The 26,700-nt window shown below is 49.6% G+C and overlaps 1 protein-coding gene across 1 annotated transcript in view; it reads left to right on the top strand.

Annotated features, from left to right (window-relative positions):
• Window positions 1-10,673: 10,673 nt before the first annotated feature.
• The window catches only part of BCO1 (beta-carotene oxygenase 1), a 296,080-nt gene continuing 280,053 nt past the window's right edge, over window positions 10,674-26,700 (top strand). The window contains exon 1 of the mRNA XM_069607100.1: window positions 10,674-10,931. Within this exon, the coding sequence (XP_069463201.1) occupies window positions 10,829-10,931 (103 nt within the window). The 5' untranslated portion in view covers window positions 10,674-10,828. The remainder of the gene's footprint in view (window positions 10,932-26,700) is intronic.

Here is a 26,700-nt window from a genome sequence, read left to right as displayed (position 1 = left end):
GTCTAGCCGCCCCTTGGGTCGACCGCCAAGTTCAAAGAATTTGTTTTTTTCTTAGCTTTTAATTGCAAGTCGGAATATCCCCATTATCATACCTTAACACCCACATATCGCTTTATACCCCTGGCATTATGTTGTACCCGTTCCATTGATCCCAGTGCACCATCAATAGTAGGTTGAGATGTGTATTTGTATCCATCATGGTTGCCTCTGAGGCTCAATGGATAGCCAGGGCCTTCTCCCCTGCTTCCGCGCCATTGCATTCGGAGCCATTGCAACTACCAGACCTCGCGTCCTCTCAGCAGTTCTAGTAACCATGAATCGTTGGACGTCACCTGATTGATGCTCTGAACCACCACCAAGCTCCTTGATCAGAGCAACACCTTTCCGTTCCTGTGAAGAGAGGGATTTCTGAACTCTGACCTGGAGGGGCAGAGGTTCAGAAGGCCAACCTTGTTTCTTGGAACAGGGTAACCTCTGGACAAGCCAGACCAATCAGGGTAGCTATGGCAGGCGGTCAAGACTAAGTCTCAAGAGGGGTGAGGGTGACTGAAAGACCTCAATGAGCACACAGAGCAAGGACACTTACAAATTACTCCAGACAGGTGTTATATTAAAAATATAGACACATTTATTACAAGGCCTTTGTAACATAGACCATAGCAAAGAATCGCAGTAACACTAGATTAAACCCATACATCACAATCAACACAATATATACACAGGACCAATGGGGTCTAAGGGGTTAAAAGCACAAAATATGTAGACCACCTAGATGGGGAGGAAAACATGCAGTGCAGGTAATCTTTAGACCCAGTTCCACATTCAGAATACACCTAACTAAGAGGCAGTCCAAGCCCTACGAAGAGAGGAGCCTTATGCTCAATAGTACCTGTACGCGCTTGTGCCAATGGACAAAATAGGGTCTCTTCAAGGGTCTCGAGCAGCTCAGGAAGGTGGATAAGGCAATGAAGAACAAGTTCCCACTATTCAAGCAGGAACTCCACTTGAGGGCAGGGGCAGTTTGAGAGTGCGGGATGGAGTCGCTATTTCGAATAGCTGTGGAATGGAGAGGGGCCCTCAGGGGCCACTTGTGTGTAAAAATGGGCTTCTGTGCTAGGGGCCACTGGTTGGGGTAAGGACTACTCACCAGTCCCCGATGCAGACCCAAACTTTGCCAGTACAGTCCACTTCGCTGGCAGGTTCGAATGTGACAATCGGGACGTCTTGACACCGTGTAGTTCCCGAGATGCAGCAAGGATTCCCAAACGGGACAGTGGTGATTTCTCCGCTCTGGGTGGAGGAATCGGCCCAATTCCACTGCAGCAGGCTTCATGGGCAAGGGGGTCACAAATGCACCAAACTTGCACAGGTCGTTGCCACAGCAGAGCAACACGGTAACCGCGTTTGCTCTGGTCCGGGCGCACTCGTATCACTTCAGACCTGGGAAAGCCAAGTATACGAAATTTGGTGTGAGGGTTCCATGGACACAGAGCTAGCAGTAGACCAAGTTTCTAGGGCCTCCTCGAAACAACGGCAGTGACAGAGCAAACGTCTGTGTAAGATGGTCAGCCCACTGGTTGGCCCATGGACACTTCCGAAGAGGCTTACTTCTAGGGTTTGGTGACAGTGCCGAAAATAGTTGATCCCACTATTCTAATGGGTCGAAGCATCTTCGCAGGCCTTCTAGGACGATCAGATGCAGAGGGGTCCCACGGGATGACAGCGGGCTCAGGGTGCCAAACCTTCCAGTCGGCTTCTTGTTGCAGGATACTTGGCTCCTTATCCTTTGTTCGGTATGAACTCAGGAGATCGACATGGTAGTGGCGTTTTCAGCCTCCTCTTATCCAAAGTTCCCTTTACGCCAAAACGGAGAGGACCCAATGGGAGATCTGCTCAGAAACACTCACTCCATACGTGGACCAATCACAGACCACTGTGGTCCCAGACATTCAGGACACTCCAGACTCTCTTGCACACAGGATGTATACTGGGAACAGACATCCCAGCCCACATCCTGGAGGCACACACACATGGCATGCAGAAGCCAGCAAAAGCATTGGGTTTCGTGGGAAAGTGCATGACCAAATAAGGACTGACCTGGGTTGACTTGACCTCGGGAAGGTGAAGGGGCAAGATGGCAAAAGGACAGGACAAAGAACCTCGTGGCATGGCCATTTTGGAGCCAGGCCACCTATTCGTGCCAAACGCGGTTAACGCGGTTAACATGGCAAGAAAGGATTAAAAATATAAGAATACGATAGCTGCCACCAGTCCTGTCCATGACACATCTGCACAGTTCATAAAAAGTCCAACGAGAGTTTCTACGTCCTTTGGAAACGACTAGAGACCCAAGTGTGCTGTAAGGTAAGTTACATTGCACACTTGTTACATGTTGCACAAAATCTGCAACATGAGGAAAGGACTAAGGGAAACAAATCCTCCCAGTACTGACTGTCTTAAGGGCTTGTCAGTTTCCCCCATTACAAAGTGAGCGAAAGCCCAGAGGAGTGCAGCTGAGGGCTGTGCTTCTCTGGCAAAGTCAGTCAATGGTGTTAAAACAGCAGCAAAAAGTTTGGGGGTTGACACATGGAGGGAAAATTGCATACAAGTATGAAATCTTTCCTAATAGTTCCTCACTTACTTTCCTCCCACCTAAAGGCTCCCACATTGTTGGACCACACAACCAGAGTTATGTCCCTGGTACTCCCCTCGTACTGCCGTTCTGCTGGCTAAGGGCACCCAATTACACCCCCCCCAACCCCCCAAAATGTCCCGCAAGCATGTGGGACCCGTTGAGTCGGTGCCTACTTCAATTCTATTTTTGGTGAACCATTCATCCTTCCATGGTAATACACCCTCAATGCCGTCCACAACCAGTTCCACCTTGTGAGGTCCTCCTACACCTCCGCCAAACAACACTTTCAGAATTTTTGAAGGTAGAGGATTGACTCGTACCCCCAACCTTTCAGTTAAGAGGCGACCTTTGACAAGTCCCCAAGTGAATAATAGCTGTAACCGAATCCTTGCCCGGTTCCTAGTAGTTTCCGGTCCATCAGTCCATAATGCCACAATCCATAATGCCACACTACCTAGGCTGAGCCACCCATTTATCTGCTTCCTCGGAAATAAATACATAAAGCCTGGTGTTCTAAAACATTGCCCCACTGCCATGAAATTCCCACCTGCATGATCCCATAAATCCTGTTATCATTGCCATAGTACGTTAAATATGCTGAACCACGCTGCATTATAGACCAGTCCCCAAGTGAATAATCGATATAACCAAATCCTTGCGAGATTCCTAGTAGTTTCCAGTCTATCAATCTCCAATGCCCCAATACCTAGGCTGAGCAACCGATTTATTTGCTTGGTTATTTATAACACGCTTGATACCCAGCGATTCCTATGTACGGACGGGCCACTCAAACCTGTGTCGCTCTGATTCATCTCACCTTCCAAGTGGGCGCGTTGCCCCTGAGCCATTCTCCCAGTGCCCAACCCCTGCTGTCATCGCCTTGCAACAGAGATGCACTAATCCTAAATCGTAACCTGTCTTGTGCAAAGCCTGCATAATTGCACCCGTCAATGACCATTTACCTTTTGCTTTGCATAACCCTGGTTCCCCCATGCCGGGGAGGAAAACGATGAACCTCCTTCAATTAACAATTGCACTTCATCCTGCACCAATGTGTAGGCGCCTTACAACTGCCATATCCTGACCTAGCCTGCGGTGCCACCAGGTAGTGCTGTGGATACCCTGATACTAAGCACCCCGGAAACTGGAGGCAACGGGCCGCCAGACACCCATAATCATTTAGATCCCCATAGCCCCTTACCCACCGTACCTGGCCGCAATATTAAATGCCTTTATCTGGCGCTCAAAGCCCTTACAGCGTTGAAAAGGCCCCTCTGCATGTGGGCCCAGGGCATTGGTACATGCCCGGCCAAGAAACACGCACCCTGCCATAACTAAGCCCCTTTTGTCGGCAGGCCTAGGGCACGCCAAACCAACCCCAACCTCCTTATTCCGCATACATGAATAAAGTGATTATAGCACTGCACACGTTGTGGCGCCCCAGCACCCACCATATCTCAACTGAAGCGTCACCACTCTCCTGCAACCAGCAAATCTTACTTTTTGGGCACTGCCCAATGCCCATCCCTTATCTCCTTCTGTCGCGCAAATTCCGTGGCGGGAAAAATGCCTTCTGTCCTCCCTACATTCGCTGTGCTCTGTACCTTCCAAATAGATATTGAATAGGCTGTAGTGGGCGATCGCACTCTGAACTTTTAAACAGACACACAATGCTATCGGGTCTCATATGATAATAGGCAACAGAAGGCCTCCCTTTACCAAACACTTGCTTTTTAAGTTTCCAGGCAGCATCAGGAGACCGCACATGCTCCGGATCTTGTATTGAATTGTGTCTGCATTTCTTTTAGTATCCATTCACTTTTCCCCCTGTGTTGTTATATGATACGAGGAGACGTTTGCGACCCCTGGAAATGCACATTGACGTAAGAGGCTGTGGCTGTAATTCGTTGTAACGTACTCATCACATGTTGAAATCAAAAATTGCAAGTACGTGGCTTTCTAACCAGCTGCTTTTTGAAATGATGCCGACCTCGGCAGACAAGTGGGCGTACATTCCCACTCCTCCCGTAATACACATCAATTTTTCGACTAAGTGACCCTACCTCCGGTCCTATTGCTCGGCATCCAGCCTGACAACAATCTGTATAAGGGCACCCTGTATACGGCGAAGACACCTCTGCATCCAGCATGGCCCCTACATACCCTGCAATTCTACGGTTGCCGCTGCTGCAATTCAACAAACCCGTCCTCATATTACAATAAATACACAAAACACAGTGTTCTAAAACACTGCCCAACTGCCGCGACATTCCCACTCTGCATGATCCCATCAAATCATGTAATCGTTGCCATAGTAGGTTAACTAAGATGAACCACGCTGCATTATAGCAAAGAAGTATGGCCCAGGCCGTGGGCAGCATGAAATGCGTGACGATAGAGGGTCTGGGAGTTTAGGCGCGGGGTGGGGGAAAACGGCGCAAAAGCGTAGGGAGGGGCGTCCGAATGGCGCCACAAGAAACAAAAGCCCAGGAAGGGCAGGAAACAGCACCTGGGAAGGTGCGAAATGTAACAGCAAGGGATCAGGGGGGTAACCCGGCCGCCCCCAAGAAGGAACAAAAGGCCGGGGGGGTATAAGTAAGCCTGGAAAAGGAGAGGCGGCACAAACCAGGTAAGAGCTCACCTCTCTCGGGTAGGCTCTTAGTGCCTGGATATGGGGAAGGAAAAACGTTTTCTCTTGCGGGTTCACGCATTTTCTACCTCTCTGATTTCATGCTAAACGCAGTGGCTACGAGTCTCCCAACGGTGCCGGAGCAGGAGCGACCCAGAAGTACCAGCTGCGAACGAAGAAAGCACCTTCACCGGGGTCAAACGAGAAGCGAGGCTGACAGAATTCAGATGAGAAGGATGGCGGAAGGAAGAGCAAAAAGGGCCCAAGAATTCTCAGAATGGGCGAGGAAAGCAGAGAAGGAATATGGGGCACAATGGGTGCTGGAGATAATGCAGAAAGAAGAAAGTGCGAAGGCAACGTCACCTCTGCTGTTCATAGAGCACAGCAGCAGCGAAGGGGAAGACGAGGTACCGCAAGGACAGAAAAGAGATCAGAGGAACAGACGGAGGCACCGACCAAGAGAAAGGAAAAAAGATAAAAACAAAGGTACTGTGAATAATAATGTGGGGAATAAAATTGTAAAAATGTTTTAAAAATTGTGTCACGGTTTCGGGTAAGTCACCCAGAACCAATGGCAAGAAGAACAGAAGGGGGAAGGGATCCAGGGAGGAGCAGCAGGGGAGTTCCTCAATGGAAGCAAGCAGTGATGACGAAGAAAGGGATCATCTAAGGGCTTGGGTAAAATGGAGAGGAGTGGTGAGCAGGGAAAAACAAAGAGGGGCAGGGGGGGCAGGGGTAGAACCCAGGGAAACCTTGGTCCTGGCACCACAAGGGGCACCAGTAGTCCCAGTGCCGCAAGGGGCACCAATAATCCCGGCACCACAAGGTGCACCGGCAGGGCCAAACGTAGTGGCAGGGGACACACGGGGGCAGCACCGACAGTGGCAGCGGCAGAAAATGGGGGACGAAATATGGCAGGCCAACCATGGGTAAAGATGCACAGGGCAGGTCAATGAAAGCGATGGCTTGGTACATAAATGACAAAGTTAAGGGAAAAAATATGGAGGAAGAAATTGATCGATATCTTTACATTGTTAGATTGTCAAAAGAGGGGGATGAATGTGGCCCTAGGGGCATGAAGGAGGACGAGAACAGTTTACTGAAAAAGGGGCCAGTAGTAAGGAAGTTTGACAACTGAATGTCGGCCTTCACCATAATGTCTACAATTATATTACAAAAATTCCCGGAAGACGGGGTAGCATTAGTTGCGTATCAACAGAGGGTGCTGAAGGTACACGCAGCGTTTGGAGGTGACGCATGGCTGGAGTATGATCACGAATTCAGAAAGGAGATGGACTGCTTTCCGAATATGGGTTGGGACGAAAAAAACTTTAATCTCTACATATTTAATGTGCTAAAGGAGAAATGGGATTCCAAGGAGCGGAGCACAGGGGGACAGCAGAGAAGGCAGTATTGGCAGAATGATTGCAAAGCAGATTATAGATACAATAGCAGAAGGTACGAATCCAGCTATGATAGAAATAGAGACCAGAGTTTTCAGAGCAGAAATTATGGGTCACAGAGAGGGTGGCAGAGCAGCCTGCCCCCGAACTGGGGCGGGAAGGGGGCCACGCCGGTAAAAATCGAGAAGATGGAAAGGTGGCTCCAGAAATACCCAGACCAAGAAATGGCAGACCAGATCAGACAAGGCTTTAGAGAAGGTTGTAACATCCCGTTTACCGGGCAGGGAGCGCAAGACATTCCTAGGAATCTAAAGTCGGCAACCGAAAACAGAGATATAATGACCAGTAAGATCAGGAAAGAGGTAGAACTGGGAAGGGTGGAGGGCCCCTTTACGGCCTTACCATTCGAAGAATTTATATGCTCCCCGCTAATAAGACGAAGGGGAATACAGGCTGATACACCACCTATCCTACCCCGCGGGGGCCTCAGGGAACGACGGCATTGCCAAGAGCGATGCAACAGTATCAATAAGGGCATGGCTGCCTCCAAAATCGTGTTCGGGTCTGGGTTCCCTGAATGGGGAAATACCGGGCCATTCCGAGTATGGAGGGCCCGGTATTTCCTCATTCAGGGAACTCGGACCAGTCCTTCCCCATTCCCATTTCAGCTCTCATAAGGCTCAATGGGAATGGGGAGGGAGCTAACAACGGGCCCATTATGAACGGGCCCGTTGTTAGCTCCCTAATCCCCTGGTGGGACCCGCTATGGACGTCTGGAAAAACCAGATGTCCAGAGCAGGTCCCGCGAGGGGACCTCGTAATAGTGTGGAGTGGGTTTAACGGCGCCGGCACCATTAGCGGCGCCGTTAAACCCATTCCGCACATGTTATAATGAGGCCCATGGTGTCTATATGCTTGTTTAGGTATAAGGATGCTGTAATGGACTTTGCTGTCTCCTTGGTTTTGGATATAAGAGGGAGAGGGTAAAATGAATGTCAGAAACGAGAAAAGGGGTGCTTTCAAAAAATGGGGATGAGCATGGGTACCACTTGCGACAGTGTGTGCCATCTCTGGCTTGAAGCCACAGGAACCCGCTGTCGTAGGCTTTCTGATGCTGATAGCATGTTGCTGGGCGTCCCGTTTTCTACATGGGACCACTTGGCCAGCTTCACATTATCAGTCTGCTCCACTTCTCTTGCTGAAGTGATATTTCCCCCACATATACTGAAAAACACAAGAGAAAAGTCAGTGTCATGGTGGCCTACATAAGGAGCATCATGACTGCAGCTACTGTGATATTGTGCTCTGCATATCACAAAGGACACCTGCCTACCAGCTAAAGTCCTAAGCCCCCAATTTGCCAGGCCTCAAAGGTCTGCCTAATGTCTTTTATTTGGGGATGGAAAAAGTAAAGCTACAATAATACTCCTTTTGCTTAACATATTCCTATAACGAGTTATATTTTGTTAGGTTTCTTTATTGTGTGATTGGAGTATTTCTACCCTGATCTCTAAAATGGCAAATGTGTTTAGCTCTGGGAAGCCAAACATGAAAACATATTAATGTCAACTAAAGTTGGTTGGATATGTGGCTATATCACAGCGTCACTAATTAACCAAAATGTGTGATCCAGAGCAGAGGCTTTTCTATGCTAGCTTGGGTTTTCTTATGCTGGCCTTATGGTGCTGGACATACCGTTTTCTACAACAGTACCCTGTGCTATATGGGTTCACCTAGCCGGCACCTCACATCATCAGTCTACCCCCCTCTTACCTTACTGAAATACAACCCGCTCCCTAGACACTGAAGGCATAAGGGAAATCTCAGTGCCATTGTGGCCTTCACAAGGAGCACCACCATTGCATTATATGATATTGTGCTCTAGATATCACAGAGGGCAGGTGCCTAGCTGCTCCAGTCCCAAGCCTAAACTTACCACAACTCCATACACTGATGACTGGCCTCCCTGCTGTCTTTCATTTATGAGTGGAGAAAATAAGGCTGCAATCATACCCCTTTTGCTTAAAGTGTTACTAAAACAATTTATTTGTTGTCATAATGGTTTCTTATGTGATTTGTTTACTTTTGCCATAATCTCTAATTAGCAAAACATGTTGTTACCTCTGTGAAGCCAAACATTAACACATGTTAATGCCAACTTATAGCCAGTTGGATATGCAGTAAAATCATGGCTTCACCACTTAACCAAAGTGTCTGATCCTGGGCAACATTTTATCTTATGGTGCTGTTCCTGAAACAAAATGTAAGTCTCTAGATGTGTAACAGTTTACGGTGTACGCTGTTAAAAATTCTCGTGTTTTACTAGACTATAGACAAGCATTGGAAAAGCCAAACATGATGGCTCGTCGTCAGTGTACATATTCACCATACAAATAAATAATGTTCTTGTGTGGGTTGCCCTTAGCATCTTGTTTACACTTGCTGACAGTTGAGAGGAGTTCCTGCAAATTACAAAAATAGGTTATTGGCTCTATTTAAACTTTAAGCTGAGAGCAAAATGATAGAAAAATGTGATAATGGAGCAGCAATATACAATTTTGTGACTGACAGTTTTGGGAGATTATGGTTTAGTCAATGAAAATATAACTAAGATAATGAAAGTGAAATCTTGTTTTAAATATGTATTACGTTGATCTGGCTACATATCACTTATAAGTACTTCAATTAACCTTAATAACAAGTTAAGCAAACCATATTTTGTCTATACTGCAAAGATTTTATAATTTAGGAGCAAGGTTTGCAGTGCAGAGTTTATGGTATGGGGCTTATTCTAGACATTTGCCCTCGGCAAACTATTATCTAGAAGTTGCCCTGGAAAGGGGGTCACAGTAAGTGAGGGAGAGGGGAAGTGTTCTAATTAAGCCAAGATCAGAGGATTGTACAGGGTGGTACTAGCCCACAGCTCAAAGGACCATCCCGTGTGACACAAGGAATGTGACAGTATGACTGTAAACAATATTTGGTAAATGCCCAAGGTCCTGCGGGTGAGGTATCAGAGGGAGAACACTGACCAGGGCAAGCATTTGAGACGTGGATTCTGTTTATGTGAAAAAAAGGAATATGGCCGCCATGGAAAGGGATGCCCATATTCAGTGTCTATGGCATGGGAGCCAAGGCGCTGTCGATAAGCAGTAGGCAGCGTTTGAAGATGTTAGAATAAATGAGAAGGTGCGGGAGAGTGTGGGAAGCAGGAAGGCGTGGGGAAGGCAGGCCCACACATGGGCAACTGGGCCATGAGGTGCCGGCCAGCAGCTGCAAAGTGTGAATAAACACTGCTTTCACGAGAAGCTGATTGTCTGGCGCTGATTCCCCGGACCCCTGAAGTCTCCCAGCTCTGCCTTCCAATTTGGTGATTTACATCACTGTCTAAGAACCACCGATAAAGTCGTGAAGCTGGCCACCATGCCCCTTACCACCCCCATGTGACCCATTCATGCCCGCAGATCGGGCATCCTTGGCAAGAAACCAAGAAGGATTATAACACCTGGCGTTTCCTTTGCCAACACTTACAGTGCCCTAACTCATCTCAAGGCAGGTCGTATTTTACCAGCACACCTTTTTGATCAGCACACATCGGCATCAGGTTTTTGCACTGCCTATCCCTCTTATCCCAACTCTGCCCTCTCACTTACTGTAACCCATGCCAAGGCTCTGCCCCCACAGTCTCTGCCCTCCTAGGGTGGTCTTCACGGCTTCACCGCAGTTTGAGTGCAAGAAGGGCTGCAAGCTACTAAGATAGCTACCTCACTCCTATTCATAAACACATCGCGCCCTTTATTACCCGCCGAGAGTCGGATATCTAGTGGCGAGTGCACGTCCTGCATCCTGGGGTAGAGTGTAATATGGTGATGCGCGGAGCGCGGCGAATGTGAACCGGTGTGAGAATGAGTGTAATGATGTGAAGTGGGGAAGTGTCTGTGATGAGGGCAGGGGGCACGGTGGGGGACGCGTGACGCAGCATCAGTACAGCGTGTGAGGGCCCTGTGGAGCAGCAGGATTCCCGTCAATGATATAAGACGCGCCAGGAGCTCGCCCTGCACTTTGTCCAGGAGTTGGCCATAAATAGCCGGAGTGGAGCGGCGCGCAGGCAGGCAGAGCTCTGGCGCGGCCGAGCTGAGGGAACGTGCCCCGCCGCACACCATGGACAGCAGCAGCAGCGACGCCGCGGGTGGGCAGGCGCTGGAGAAGATCTTTTCCACGTCCAGGAACGAGTGTCCCGAGCCCCTGAAAGCGCAGGTGCAAGGTAGGGAAAGGCGAGACCCCCGCCCGGGAAGTGGCGGACAAGGCACGAATCAGAAAGAGTGCGGGGAGGAGGAAAAGAGAAAGAGCGAGTGGGAAAAGGTGGAAGGAAAGACTGGGGGGCAGAACGTACCCGCGAGAGAGGCAGCGGGACACACTGGAGCTCGGAAGCGGGCACCTGGCCCCAGTGCAGCAAAGAGTGAGACTCTGGTTTCTTTCCAAAGGCCGGCGGCGCGCGGCAGAAGGACCGCAGGAGGAGGCCGGAGTAAGCTGCACGGCGAAGGGCGTGGCGGTCCCTGCAGCCCGCACCGAGCAGCTCTGTGGCCATCAGCATAATTCTAGGGGCGGGACAGTGGTGCCTCTACACCTCAACGTTGGTGGCACTGCAGAATGTCCCCTCCCCATTATTCATTGCTTAGCATGTTTAAATGAAGCATGATTCTGTTTCCAAGCTGCACATGGAATCATGCTTCATTCCGTTGAACATTATAACAGCACACACTGCATGTGCCTCCCTTTACACTGGGATGGGTTGGTAATAGTGAGAGTGCAGCAAGGATTGGCCAGATGAAAAGCGGGCAAGGAGAACCCAAGGAGGGCGGGGGATTGGAGGGGAGGGGTTCATTTGCTCCAGCAGGGGCAAGGCTTCAGTGTGAAGCTCTGGCGCGGGAACTTGTGAACGCTGCAAGTGTGAAAGAGCCCAAGACCGTAAGGAGGCCTCTGGCCAGGGGCAGCCAGGCAGAGAACACTGTCGCAGATTGTGTGACGTCGGGTGTGACAGATCCAAAAGCAAGATCTCAGCTATCCATGTGCCCTTTCCACTGCTGGTCGCCATGGCACCAAAGGCTGCGTGTGACTGATGCTGTTTATACATTTTGTCTATAGAGTATTTTTACAATTTAAGAGTGCAATGACATTATAAACATTTTTTGTCTGTGTGCGTAGAACATTTTCAATGCTATGTAATGGAAATGTTTGTTCCATGTGCTCTATGATGAATGGTGAGATCCCGTGTCTGCTCCCCAGGCTGCACTGCAGCTCCTCACACTGTCCCACCACCACCAGATCCTCACACTACACACCAGTGCAGGTGCCACACACTGTCCACCAGGGACGGCTCCTCACACTGCCTGGGGCTGCAGCCCATTGCTGTGCCTACAATCACAGGTGCTCAACCTACTGAACTATCTTATTATGCCAAAGATCGCTGTAGCTCTAATACAAGCGCTGGCACTAGAAAGACTTTGAACTGAAAACTCATTTCTTTAAACAAGTTATTTCAAAATGTCTTGTGTAGAATGCCCTCTCTTTTGTCCCCCTCCCGTCCTTCATCTCGCCACTTTTTTCACCTGCCTCACAACTTTCCTTCAGATAAATGCTGCAAGGCACCTCTGGCAACGGAAGTGCACAAGCAGGCTGTTAGCTGATCTGTGTTGATGTATCTTTGTGCGGCACAGCGTGCACCCCTCACACCGGCTCCGGACCCTCCACACAACTGGCCCGAGTGCCGGTAAGTTGCAGCGCACCCACTACAACACTGGTGACGAAGGTGGGATAGCAGACCAGGCATCAATGGGCACAGAAAAAAAAGGGGAAAAAACCACACCATTAACCCAGCACGCGGCCTATAGGCCACCGCTGGCTCCCCCAAGCAGGGAAGAACACTCCACAAACAAGCCAGCCCCGCCATGCATACTCCAAACAGGCACTGTGACATCCAAAGGATGACCTTTGTAGGAGAGAAGTTCTGCACAGAGAACTGCACATTGATCAGGTGGGTGCAAAACAAAGGGAAAGCTACTGGCAACAAGGTGTGGCCATCCAGCCCACCTCACATAAGTAAAGATGGCTGCCACCCCAACCCATCTACTCCAGCCAGACTGGCAGCATCTTTCAGGCCCAATCTCACACTCCGTGCATAGGGACATATGGGCATGCCCATGGCCCCCTTTGATCCTTACCTGGAACCATCATTGGTAGGACCCAGATGGGCACTATTGATGCAGAAGTGTGAAATGGCTATGGACTGTAGAGACTTCACCACGTCAAAGAAAATGCAGTCTCACCTGTTGCTGAATGTTGGAGATGACACGTTACACCTTTTCAACTTGATCCCACTGGCGCCGGACACTGATGATAAGTATATGTCCACGAAAGACGCTCTCACGCACCATTTCATGCCCCAATTCAACCCAGATTACGAAATCTTCAATTTTTGCACGACATCCGGCTGCGGCGACTACCACTGTCGTGTGAGTTTGATGATGCCAACAAATAAATCAGATGCCAAATCATTAATGGGATGCACTTGGAGAAATTGAGAAGAATCATACTGAGTGTAAAAGGTATTCCTCTATCCTGCATCCTAGAATAAGGCCACCAGAAGGAGCTTTCGCTTCACAAGCCGCTCACATTATCACGACCCTGCAAAGACTACAGCTGTCGCCAGCTCCAACGGTTGCAGCAGTCACAGATTGACTACCAACACGAGGAGATGACCATGGGCCCAACCGCACATCCGGATGGCGACCTAGAATCCCTGCCCCCAACGACTATGGATAGTGTGGTGGCCAACGACACAGTAAATGGATCTGCCCGGCACAGGGCACAGCATGCAGCACCTGTGGCTGCCTTGACTATTACGCAAAGGTCTGCTGATCCTAGTTAAACCCCAAAGGCCAACTCCCTCCAACAGGGAAAATGACACCCAGGGAAAGGAAGCAGGCAAAGCCTGGCATGTCGAGGCTGAGAACAACTCCTCATCGGCGGAGTCAGAAGACGAAGACAGCAGGACAATGACGACAATTGTGGCACACCAGACCAAGAAGAAAAAAGGGAAAATGCACCTCATATCAGCATTGGTGCGAGGAGACAAGACAGCTAAGAAAAAGAAAAAACGGCACAGGAGTGACATTTAAGTGGGGGAAGAGTAAGTGATCATGACAATAAGACACAGGAGCTTCAGTAAATGTGATGCCACTCAGTATTTTACACACAATGGATCCTCAGCCAACACTGAAGGCCACTAACGCACGGCTGTACGCATATGGCAGCAGAAAAACCCTCCCAGTGGTGAGCAATTTCAAACCACACCCTGCAGGATTGGAGGACTGACGATCCAGTCAAAGATATATGTCGTAGACGCAAGGGTGAGTGCCGTCTCAGTTGAGATTCGGCAGATGACCTGGGACTGATCAGGTTCATCTACAACATCTCAGATGACAACGAAATCCGGGACCTTCTGGCAAAACACCCAGAGTTATACGAGGGGATTGGGTGCCTGAAAGGCAAGGTGATCAAGATGCATATTGACCCGACCATACAACCACAAGCAGTACGGCACCAGAGAACACCCTTCCACATGTGGGACCTAGTAGCCAAAGAAATGCATGACCTGGAGAAATATGGCATAATGGAGGAGGTGACAGGGCTGACGCCATGGGCCTCCCCACTCGTAGTGACAAAGAAAAGAAACAGCCAGGAAAAATCAGGATATGCATAGACATGCGTCTTCCCAACACAGCCATCATCCGGACGGAAGAGACACATCACTCCAACACTTGATGAAATCATCGCAGACCTCACAGGGTCCAAAGTATTCTCCAAAATAGACTTAAAGTCTTGCTATCACCAGCTCAAGCCACAAAAGGCCTCCAGATATATACTCACATTCTCGACACACCTATGGTTGAGGAGATACAAGCAACTGAACTTTGGAAGCAGAGGTGTTCCAACAAAACATAAACACTGTCCTGCAAGATCTCCCATAGTCCTCAATTTCAGCAATGACATCCTGGTACATGCCAGGGACAGGGAGGGGCATGTGGCAATGCTGGCAGTAGTTCTCGACTGATTGGAGAAATCAGGCGTGACCATACACAAGGACAAATGCAAGTTCTTTAAAGAGGAGCTAATATTCTTCAGATACATATTCAACAGCAAGGGTGTGTCAGCAGACCCACTCAAAGTAGCTGACATCAAGGGAGCTACGCCACCCACAGAAATCCACAGCTTCTTGGGCAAGGCTATGTACTGCAGGAGATTTATCAACAACCTAGCCACACTGTCTGAACCGCTGCAGGCCCTAAGCAAATCAGACACAAAATGGGAGTAGGACAAATCGTGCCAAGAAGCATTCAACAAGATTAAAGACTTGTTCTCAGCCAGTACTACAATGGCTTACTACGACACCGTTTGCAGAACGTAGATGCGAGCCCGTAAGGTCTAGAGGCAGTGCATGTTCAGACCACCCTCGACGGGACACACGCGAACAGTGGCCTACGCATCCAGGGCCCTAACTCTCACAGAACAGCAGTATTCACACATTGAAAAGAAAGCCATCAGCATCCTGTGGGGGGTGCAAGCATTTTCATCTATACCTGTATGAACACAAATTCAAGACATTCACAGACCACAAACCACTAACGCCTATTTTTACAGGCTCTGCACCACACCCCCCAGCCCGAGTTATAAAATGACTGCTTCAACTACAACAGTACGAGTTCAACCTTGTATCCAAACTAGGAGCAGACAACCCGATAGATTTTCTATCCAGACACCCGCGAGCCGCCACTGCAGCTGAAATCTGGCAATCTGTGGAAACTGAAGAACACATATGCCTGATTGTGGAGGTGACCAAGCCGAAAGCAGTGAACACAGCAGAACAAGTAAAAGCCACAAAGAGCGATCCATGTTGCACCCTGAAGAAGAACGCCATCCTAGAAGGGGTGTGGAACTCTTATCTTCAGAACAACCATAACCGTACATCGGAGGTAAAAGATTTCCTGTCGGGGATCTTCACTGTCCACCATGAACTGTCCATCACAGATGAAGGCCTCATCCTCAGAGGGTCCCGCATCCTGATACCACTCTAGTTGCAGGAAAGGATAATAGGGTTGGCCCACGAAGGACATCAAGGCATAGTGAGGACCAAAGCAATGATCAGAGACCGAGTGTGGTTCTCACAGATCGACACCAAAGTCAAAGCAGTCACTGCGTCATGCCTCCTGTGTTTAAACAACTGGAGAAACGCGAACCAATCCAATCTGCACCAAGAAGCACGTCATGCAGGGAATCGTTGAGCATCGATTTCTGCACAGTAAAAGAAGGGACCGAGCTCCTGGCCGCCATCAACGAACATTCTGGATACCCAGAGGTAGAAATAGTCCATTCCAGAGCAGCAGAGGCAGTAATTCCATACGTAGAGAAAATATTGTTGACACATGGGCTACCAAAGCATCTGAAAAGGGGGCCGATTTTGGAAAGTACATGGACGGTCTCCAGACGATCTCCAGATCGCACATGATCTCATCACACTGTTGTGGCCCCAGGCAAATGGTGATGCAGAACATTTAATGAGAACAATTACCAAGGTTCTCTGGATCGCAAAGGCCCAAGTAGGCCCATGGGAATTCGAACTATACTGATTCCTCCGAAATTACCGACTGACACTACATGCTTCGCGCAGTCCCCCTGGCTGACTTCATGTTCAGGACCATGAGACGGTCCTTCATACCTCGCCACCGCCACAACAAGGAAAAATCCATAGACAAACGGAGGACACAAGACAAGAGAGTCAGAGCCAACAAGCAGATGAGCAGCAAACAGCAAGCCAGGAAGTCTCACACCAAAGTACAGGATCAGGTATTAGTGCACCGCAACCCATCACTGACCAAGCTGGCAAGCAAGTTTGAGACCGAGCCCTGGACAGTGACCAGACGGGAAGGTTCCATGATCACTGCCAGTCAAGAAGGAATGTCAGTCACCAGAAATGCTGTAATAAATGCCGAAAGGCCCCTTCGGCAACAGAAATGCAGAAGCGGGCTGTTAGCTGACCCGTGTGAATGTGCTACACAGCCAGAGTGCAAAGTGGGAGATGAGAAACGGGATGGCAAAGACTCACGAATTGGAAAGAGAGTGTGTGAGTAGGATGGTGGGAGAAAGCGGAAGTGGTGTGAGGAAGAACGAAGGAGGAAGGAAGGAGTGAGGAGCAGAACTAGCGTGGGAAGTTCCTTCTGGAGTAGTAGCGAGAAACACTGGCGGTTACAAGGGGGCACTTGACTCCAATCCAGGCATGGAAAAACGAGGCTAGTGCGTGGTGGGGGGAGGACCGCTAAGGCGAGTCAGAGTAAGCCAGATGAAGGGCAGGCTTTGCCATGCAGCCAGGAACCACCAGCTCTGGGGCACAGCCTTTCTGTAAGTGCAGTAATTAGGTTCACAGTGGAAGGCATCCCTGCACAGAAACCACAGAGCCAAAAGTCTCCCTTCGCCAAGCAATGTTACTAGGAAGTTATGTGTATGAGGATAAAGGCCCCTTAACAAAATAAAAATCCTTGTATGTTTTCTTGCAGTTGTTTTCAAAAGTTGATAGCATCATATGCTAGAACTTCTCTGCAGGCAAACTAAACGCATTCATTTACACACAGATAGGGTTGAACCAATGACTGATAATTGCGACATGGGCCAAGAGGAAGGATGTCACATGGTTTTGCGAGGCCCGGCAAAAATGTAACAGCGCCTCCTACTTTACCTTCACGCTGGCTCAGCAGTGCCGAGAAGTCTCCCTCCCAGTTCAAGGCAGGAGAAACCCACATTTGGTTTGTTATAGGCTGAGTAGTGTGGGTTCACTTTGCTTCTCTTACCAGATCCCTACCTAAGTAATAAATTACAGACAACTTATGTGTATGGAAAATTTGTAGGCCGTAGGCATTTTATTTTCTTACAGAAAATACAACACAACAAAATAATTACACTGCCATATGCTTTTGGGCACATTGTGTCCAGTTCCGAAGTTGCCCAAGGCTCCTCCTGAGTCCTTGTTCTCCCTGAGCCTTTGTTCCTGGGCACATGCCGCCACACCTGGGTGGGTGTTCCTTACGCCCGCTCAGGTCCCCCCCAAAAGCACCCTACCTACAACCCCGTTCCTGGAGTGCCCTAAAAATGTTGTTGGAAAAAAACCCCATCCCTTCCTTTGATAGGTGCACCCCATCCTGGTGAAACATGTCCGGATGTCTTATGAAATGCAGCCCTGTGCTCTTGCAGTACTTTTCTACTGATTTATTTAGCTTCTTTCTCGCTATTTCGATTGCGTGCCTCTTCTGTGCCCCATACCAGACCCTTCTTGGTATTATTTCTGACATAAAAATCTCGGTTTTCCACCAGCTGCGGGCTATGCTATGCAGTGACTCGCAGATGTTCCTTTGTAATTTACCCCTGCTTGTGCTCACCAGGTCGTTCCCCCCGAGATATATAACTAGGTACTCGGGGGGGTCCCTGAAACCTATCAAGTCCGACAGCCTGTCGTGGATGTCCTCCCAGTGCATCCCCGGGAGGCCCCACCATGACGTAATTGTGTTCCTGAACTGTAGTCCTTGCTTCACCTCTTCCACCAACCCGCCTGCCCGGGTCACGAAAGAGTGACCCACTATCCATGCCGATTTGTATGGTCCGGCCGCTGTGAAAACGGGGGAGATAAGTGTCATATCAGTTCCTCCCTTATGTATTTTTTAAAACATTGCGACTTCCATCCCCCAATTCGTTTCACCCCCTTTGCTCCCAAGCCCCCCGCTCACGCAGAGGTTGCTGCCCCTATCCTGAAAGAGAGTGTCCCAAATTCGGCTGGATCCCATCCCGCTTTCGCCACCGCCTGTTTTAATACTGCCTGAAACTGGTACCTGCTGAGCGCGCTGCCGTCCCTATGAATCAAAAACTGTCCGTCGACCTCTGGTCGCAGATCTAGGAATTCTTGGGTGATGCATCTGGGACAGTGGTCCTTTTCTCTGATGCAATTGAGATCTATTGCTCTCCCCTTCCCCATTTGGTCTGTCTTAGATTTCCTTAGCATTATAGACATCCCCTTGCTACCCATACTAACGTCTTTTCTTGCCAGGCCGTCTCCTGCCCCCGTATTTCTGGCCACCAGTTCCCCTATTCTGAATGCTCCATAATATGCTAGAGCAAATGCTGCCCTGAACAGCGTGGTTTCGTACGTGCTGCTGCATGTGTCTTGCAGCACTTTTAGCAGAATTATCAATATCCCAAAATTTACCGGCCTTCTGCTATCTGGTTTTTTCCCCTCTAACTTCGCCCATCCCCTCATAGCGTATTTTATCTTAGCGCTGTCAGTCGGGTCCGGTATGCCCGCCACTTTTGTGCTATATGCCACCGCTGCCAGGTGCGCTGCTGCCCAGCTTTTCTTTCTCCCTCTGGCAAATGCCCCTTCGAGAAATTCACACATTTTTTCCGTTTAAATTTTTTCCCCCTTTTTTCCACCTGTTTCCACCAACACATCTTTTACATGCTTTTCGTACTGCTTACCCATTTTGTACTTCAGGGCATTTCTGGTCAGCTTGTCGATGACCCTTTCCTTTCTCTGTTCTTCTCCTACTTCTTTTGAGTCGACCTTGTGGCCAACCGTGCTTTCCTTTCTAGTGCCTCCAACGGGACCCATGTCTTCCATGGCGTGGGCGTTCTTTCCTTGTCGGCGTCCGGTCTCAGCTCCCTGAATTTCTCCCACTGAAAGCGAGAGATTGCATCAGCCACCACATTTTCTTCCCCAGCGATATGCCTCGCCTTTATGCATGTATTCATCTTTAGGCTTTCCAGTGTGATTGCCCTCATTAATTCTAATACTATCATGCATGACGCACTTCCTTTGTTTAACATGTGCACCACCGCCATGTTATCTGACCATACTGCCAACTCCTTGTCCCCTAGCTCTTCCCTCCATGCGCATAACGCGACCCATATCGGCAGGAGCTCCAGCAGAGTTATGTTCTTTGTCCATTCCGCCACTTGCCACGATTTTGGCCACTTGCCTGCACACCATTTTTTCCCCAGTATTGCGCCAAAACCAAAGCCACCTGCTGCATCAGTGAACAACACCCTTTTACCTTCGTCGTTCACCGGTGAGCGCCATATTACCGCCCCCTTGAAGTTTCTCAGAAATTCTGCCCACACTTCCAGATCTCTCTTGATTCCTCCGCCTAGCCTGACCCTGTGGTGCCCTTTGGTAGCATCTCTCGTTTTCAGCTCGATACTTCTCTGGAACACCTTCCCCTGAGGTATGACTCTTCCTGCGAAGTTCAGTTTTCCTGCCAGCGCTTGCAATTCTCTCACTGTTGCCTTGTTTCTTCCTTGTAGTTCCTTTATTGTCTTCCGCAGCTCCGTCACCTTGTCCTCCCGGATCCGACACCTCCCCTTGTTTGAGTCAATTTGTATACCTAGGAATTGGATAACATGCGTTGGCCCCATCGTTTTCTCTTCGGCCAGAGGAAAACCCCACTCGCTCGTTATTTCCACAAATTTGTCCAGGGTTGCCCTGCATAGATCCGCACCTTTGGGGCCGACGAATAAAAAATCGTCCAGGTAATGCACCATCATGGACTCCCTCATCTCCTGTGTTAGTGCCCATTGTAAGAATTAACTTACCCTCTCGAAATATGCGCATGAGATGGCACACCCCATCGGGAGGCATTTGTCGATGAAGTATTCCCCCTCCCAATGCATGCATAGCCATGTTTGTGATCTGCTGTTGACTGGCAACAGGCAAAATGCCGATTTAATGTCTGCTTTCGCCATCCATGCCCCTTCCCCTGCTTTTCTGACCAGTTCCACCGCCTCCTCGAAGTCTGAATATGATACTGTCGCCTCGCTCTGGGCAATGCCGTCATTCACCGAGGCACCCGGGGGATAGGATAGGTGGTGTATCAGCCTGTATTCCCCTTCATCTTTTTTTGGCACCAGTCCTAGTGGTGAACATAAACATTTTTCGAATGGTAAGGCTGTGAACGGGCCCTCTACCCTCCCCAGTTCTACTTCTTTCCTGATCTTACTGGTCACTATATCCCTGTTTTCGATTACCAATTTTAGATTCCTAGGAATGTCATGTGCTCCCTGCCCGGTAAACGGGATGTTAAAACCTTCTCTAAAGCCTTGCCTGATTTGTTCTGCCGCCTCTTGGTCGGGGTATTTCTGGAGCCACCTTTCCATCCTCGCGATCTTTACCGGCGTGGCCCCTTTCCTGCCCCAGTTTTTATTTCCGCGTCTCATCTCTTCTGCCGCTTGGCGCTGCGGCCCTTGTGCACTTGGAGCTGCTGTGGTCACCCTTGCATCTCTCGCACTTGTGGCTGAATTTGCACTTCCATCCCCAGCTACATGGTATCCCCTTTTCAAAGCACCTGCATTGCCCTGGTTCCGCTCGTGCTGTCCCCGTGCTTCCACTGCCCCCCCCTGTGTTGTCGGGGGCAGGCTGCTCTGCCACCCTCTCTGTGACCCGTAATTTATGCTCCGAAAACTCTGGTCTCTATTTCTGTCATAGCTGGATTCGTACTGACACTGGATCTATAATCCGCTTTGTAATAATTCTGCCAGTACTGCCTTCTCTGCTGTCTCCTTGTGCTCCGTTCCTTGGAATCCCATTTCTCTTTTAGCACGTTAAAAATGCAGAGGTTAAAGTTTTCTTCATCCCAGCCCATATCCGGAAAGCAGTCCATCTCCTTTCTGAACTCATGGTCATACTCCAGCCATGCAACCCCTCCAAATGCTGCGTGGACCTTCAGCACCCTCTGTTGATATGCAACTAATGCCACCCCGTCTTCCGGGAATTTTTGTAATATAATTGTAGACATTATGGTGAAGGCCGCCATCCAGATGTCAAAGCTCCTCACTACTGGCCCCTTTCTTAGTAAGCTTTTCTCATCCTCCTTCATGTCCTCTAGGGCCACATTCATCCCCCTCTTTTGACAATCTAACAATGTAAAGATATCGATCAATTCCTTCCTCCAGATTTTTTCCTTTACTTTGTCGTTTATGTACCAAGCCATCGCTTTCATCGACCTGCCCTGGTCGTCTTTACCCATGGTTGGCCTGCCATATTTCGTCATGAGTGGCCCCTCATTTTCTGCCGCTGCCACCGTCGGTGCTGCCCCCGGTGGTGTGGCCCCTGCCCCTATGTTTGGCCCTGCCGGTACACCTTGTGGTGTCGGTAAAATTGGTGCTCCTTGCGGCACCGGGACTACTGGTGCCTCTTGTGGTGCCGGGACCGGGGCTTCCCTGGGCTCTGCTGGTGCCCCCTGTGGTGCCGGGGCCTCTCTGGGTTCTGCCCCTGCCCCCCCTGCCCCACTCTGTCTTTCCTTGCTCACCACACCTCTCCATTTAACCCAAGCCTTTAGGTGATCCCTTTCTTCGTCATCACTGCTTGATTCGTCTGATGAACTCCCCTGCTGCTCTTCCCTGCTTTTCTTCCCGCGTCTGCTCTTCTTGTCATTGGTTCTGGGCGACTTAGCCGAAACCGTGACGCAATTTTTTAACATTTTTACTATTTTATTCCCCACATTATTATTCACAGTACCTTTCTTTTTATCTTTTTTCTTTCTCTTGGTCGGTGCCTCCGTCTGTTCCTCTGATCTCTTCGACTCCGCTCTTCCCCTTTTCTGTCCTTGCGGTACCTCGTCTTCTCCTTCACTGCTGCTGGGCTCTATGAACAGCAGAGGTGACGTTGCCTTTGCTCTTTCCTCTTTCTGCATTACTTCTAGCACCCATTGTGCCCCGTACTCCTTCTCTGCCTTTCTTGCCCATTCTGAGAATTCTTGGGCCCTCTTCGCTCTTCCTTCCGCCATTCTTCTCGTCTGAATTCTGTCGGTCGCGCTTCTGTTTGACCACGGCGAAAGTGTCCTTCGCTCGTTCGCAGCTGGTACTTCTGGGTCGCTCCTGCTCTGGCACCGTTGTAACCACCGCGATACTATGAATTCTAGAGAGGTAGAAAAATGTGTGAGCCCGCAAGAGCAAACGTTTTTCCTTCCCCTTCTCCAGGTACTAAGAGCCTACCCGAGAGAGGTGAGCTCTTACCTGGTTTGTGCCGCCTCTCCTTTTCCAGGCTTACTTATACCCCCCGGCCTTTTGTTCCTTCTTGGGGGCGGCCGGGTTACCCCCCTGACCCCTTGCTGTTACATTTCGCACCTTCCCAGGTGCTGTTTCCTGCCCTTCCTGGGCTTTTGTTTCTTGTGGCGCCATTCGGACGCCCCTCCCTATGCTTTCGCGCCGTTTTGCCCCACCCCGCGCCTTAACTCCCAGACCCTCTATCGTTCCGCATTTCATGCGGCCCGGGGCCTGGGTCATTTTGACCGCAAATAAAACAAAGCCACGTTTCTACATGGGCAAAAGCAATAGTGCAGCTAGATAACTACTGCAGTGTTGGCCCGTAGCGCATGTTATTGTTATTAATTATTATTAGGGTATCCTGAGTGTGCAGTTTAAGTGATTGGAGGGGCGTCCTTGCCGGGTGGGGGGGATTGAGGGGGGTGCATTGTAACACTGCAAGGGGCATGTCGTTAACCAATGCCAATAAAACGTGGAAACACACTGCGGTTTAAGAGCATGTATCACACATATGTTTTATTTGGATCGATTGGCGAACCCCATAGGACGGGTGAGGCATGTTGTAAACATGATAAATAAAAGGGCCGTATGTGTTATGATGGCCACGGCTCACTCGCCGATTTCAAAGAACCCTAACTTTGCAAGTGCCAGTCAGGGGCTGCACTTCATTCAATCATGTCGGCGGGCTATGATTTCCGCAAATAACATCGGTGCAAAGCCTTCAACCAGTGCACCCACAATATTACCTGCGCCCGGGGCTGAGGAGGTTGCCCTGAGTGTATTAGGCTGAGTAGTGTGGGCTCGCTTTGCTCTTCTTCACAGATCCCTACCTAAATAATAAATCACAGACCAATTATGTTTATGGAAAAGTTGTAGGCCGTAGGCATTTTATTTTCTTACAGAAAATACAAAACAACAAAAATCAATACACTGCCATATGCTTTTGGGCACCTTGCGTCCAGCCTCGAAGTTGCCCAAGGCTCGCCCTGAGTCCTTGTTATCCCTGGGCCTTCATTCCTGGGCACATGACGCCACAGCTGAGCGGGTGCTGTTCGTGCCCGTTCAGGTTCCCTCCAAAAGCACCCTACCTACAACCCCGTTCCTGGAGTGCCCTAAAAATTGTTGTCGGAAAAAGCCCCCATCCCCTTGCTTGATAGGTGTACCCCATCCTGGTGAAGCATATCCGGATTGTTCCGGTGTAGTCCATGCTTTATGAAGAGTAGCCCTGTGCTCTTGCAGTACTTTTCTACTGATTTATTTAGTTTCTTTCTGGCTATTTCGATTGCGTGCCTCCTCAGTGCCCCATACCAGACCCTTCTTTGTATTATTTCTGACATGAAAATCTCAGGTTTCCGCCAATTGTGGCTATGCTATGTAGTGACTCGCAAATGTTCCTCTGTGACTTACCCCTATTTGTGCTCTCCAGATCGTTCCCCCCGAGGTGTATAACCAGGTACTCAGGGGGGTCCCTGAACCCTATCAGGTCCGACAGCCTGTCGTGAATGTCCTCCCAGTGCATCCCCGGGAGGCCCCACCAGGATGTGATTGTGTTTTTGAAATGTGGTCCTTGCTTCACTTCCTCCAGCCACCTGCCTGCCCGGGTCATGAAAGAGTGCCCCCTTATCCATGCCGACTTGTAGGGTCCAGCCCCTATGGAAACGGGGGAGATAAGCGTTTATATCAGTTCCCCCCTTATGTATTTTTTAAAACATTGTGACTTCCACCCCCCAATCCTTTTCACTCCCTTCGCTCCCAGGCCCCCCACCCATACAGTGGTTGCCCCCCCAATCCTGAATGAGTGTGTTCCAACCTCAGCTGGATCCCATCCTGCTTTGGCCACCGCCTGTTTTAATACCGCCTGAAACTGGTACCTGCTGAGTGCGCTGCCGTCCCTATGTATTAGTAGCTGCCCGTCGACCTCTCGTTGGAGATCCAGGAATTCTTGGGTGATGCATCTGGGACAATGGTCCTTCTCTCTGATGCAATTGAGGTCTATTGCTCTCCCCTTCCCCGTTTGGTCTGTTTTAGATTCTTTTAACATTATAGAGATCCCCTTGTTTCCCATATTAATTTCCCTCCTTGCCAGGCCGTCCCCTGCCACTGTATTACTGGCCACCAGCTCCCCTACCCTGGAAGCCCCGTAATATGCCAGCGCGAATGCTGCCCTGAACAGCGCAGTTTCGTACGTGCTGCTGCATGTATCTCGTAACACTTTTAACAGGATTATTTATTAACTTCCCAAAGTTCCCCGGCCTTCTGCTATCTGGTTTCTTCCCCTCTAATTTAGCCCATCCTCTCATAGCATATTTTATTCTAGCGCTGTCGGTTGGATCCGGTATGCCCGCCACTTTTGTGGTATATGCCACCGCGGCTAGCTGTGCTGCCGCCCAGCTTTTCTTTCTCCCTTCGGCAAATGCCCCTTCCAGCAATTCACACATTTTTTCGGTTGAAATTTTTTCCACTTCTTGCACACCTGTTTCCACCAACACATCTTTTACATGCCTTTCATACTGCTTACCCGTTTTGTACGTTAGGGCGTTCCTGGTCAGTTTGTCAGTGACCGGTTCCGTCCTCCATGTTTTCTCCCACTTCTTTTGAGTTGACCTTGTAGCCAACCGTTCTTTCCTTTCCAGTTGAACTTCCGATGTTTATTCTTGGAAACCCTGCCTTTCCTGGTATGGGCGTTATTTTCCTGCCATACACGTGGTCATATTTTTCTTTTTCTTTATTTCCGGTGCTTATTCGTGGAACCCATGCCTTTTCCGGTATGGGCGTTATTTTCCTGCCATACCCGTGGCCATATTTTTCCTTTTCTATTCCAGCCTTATGGCTAGCCTTTACATTATTCCCGATGTTTATTCGCGGAACCCATGCCTTCCCTGGTGTGGCCGTTCTCTGCCCTATGGTTGCCAACTATTGCCCCCGAGCCATCTTTTCCTCGTGGTTGATATGCGACTGCCATATAACTGCTCTTATTGACCACTTTGGAATTCCCCCTTTTCTGCCCTTCTGCTTATGCTCCAGGCTCCCAGCTATGTTTGCCCGATATCTCCCGTGCCACCCCCTTGAGCCGTTGGTGGTATGTTACTTTGCTACTCTGCCGTCCTCTCTGTGTCCCCTATTGACTGCCCCAAAGGTTCTGTTCCCCTGACCTTAAGCGATTCCTTGTCGTTATTATCGTCTCCCCTGTTGTTGTACCTGTCTTTGCGTATTCCTTTCATTCATCTCCCCCAATGCTTTGTATACCTTCAAGACCCCTTGTTGCCAAGTTAACAATGCCACTCCATCCTCTGGGTATTTTTGTAATACTGTCGGTGCCCCTTGCGGGCTGTGTCCCAGGTCCCCTGGGTCACCTAGTGGAAATGGACCTGCACTCTTGCCTGCCCCCTTCTATGCCAGAGCCCTTCTCACTCTCCTTACCTATTACTCCTTACCATTTTACCCATGCTTCCAAGGAGTCCCACTGTTCCTCCTTGCTGCTCTCTACCTTGGTTTGTGGAATTGGACCTGCACTCTTGTCTATCCCTTCTATACCAGAGCCCTTCTCTCTCTCCTTAACTAGTAACCCTTCCCATTTTATCCATGCTTCCAAGGGGTCCCTCTCTTCCGTCTCAGTGCTCTCTCCCTCGATTGTGGAAGACCCTTCCTCCTTGTATTTATTCGGCTTTCTCCTCTTCCTGCCCCTGGTTCTGGGCGACTTACCCGTACCAGTGATGCCTGAGCTTAACCTCTTTACAATTTACTTCCAATTTTTCTTCTGTCCTGTTGGTAGTGCCCCCTCTCCTGCCGCCGGGCTCCTCACTCAGCAAAGGCGACATTTTCCTTTGTCCTGTCCTCCTTCCGTAGGGCGCCCAGTTTCGGCTACCAGACACTTTTTCTGCTTTCTCGGCCAAACT

Source organism: Ambystoma mexicanum, chromosome 1p (assembly GCF_040938575.1).
Source record: "Ambystoma mexicanum isolate Mex_15411 chromosome 1p, UKY_AmexF1_1, whole genome shotgun sequence".
Taxonomy (NCBI): Eukaryota; Metazoa; Chordata; class Amphibia; order Caudata; family Ambystomatidae; genus Ambystoma; species Ambystoma mexicanum.
Note: the sequence above shows the minus strand (reverse complement) of the source record. Positions and strands in the feature narration are given on the sequence as shown.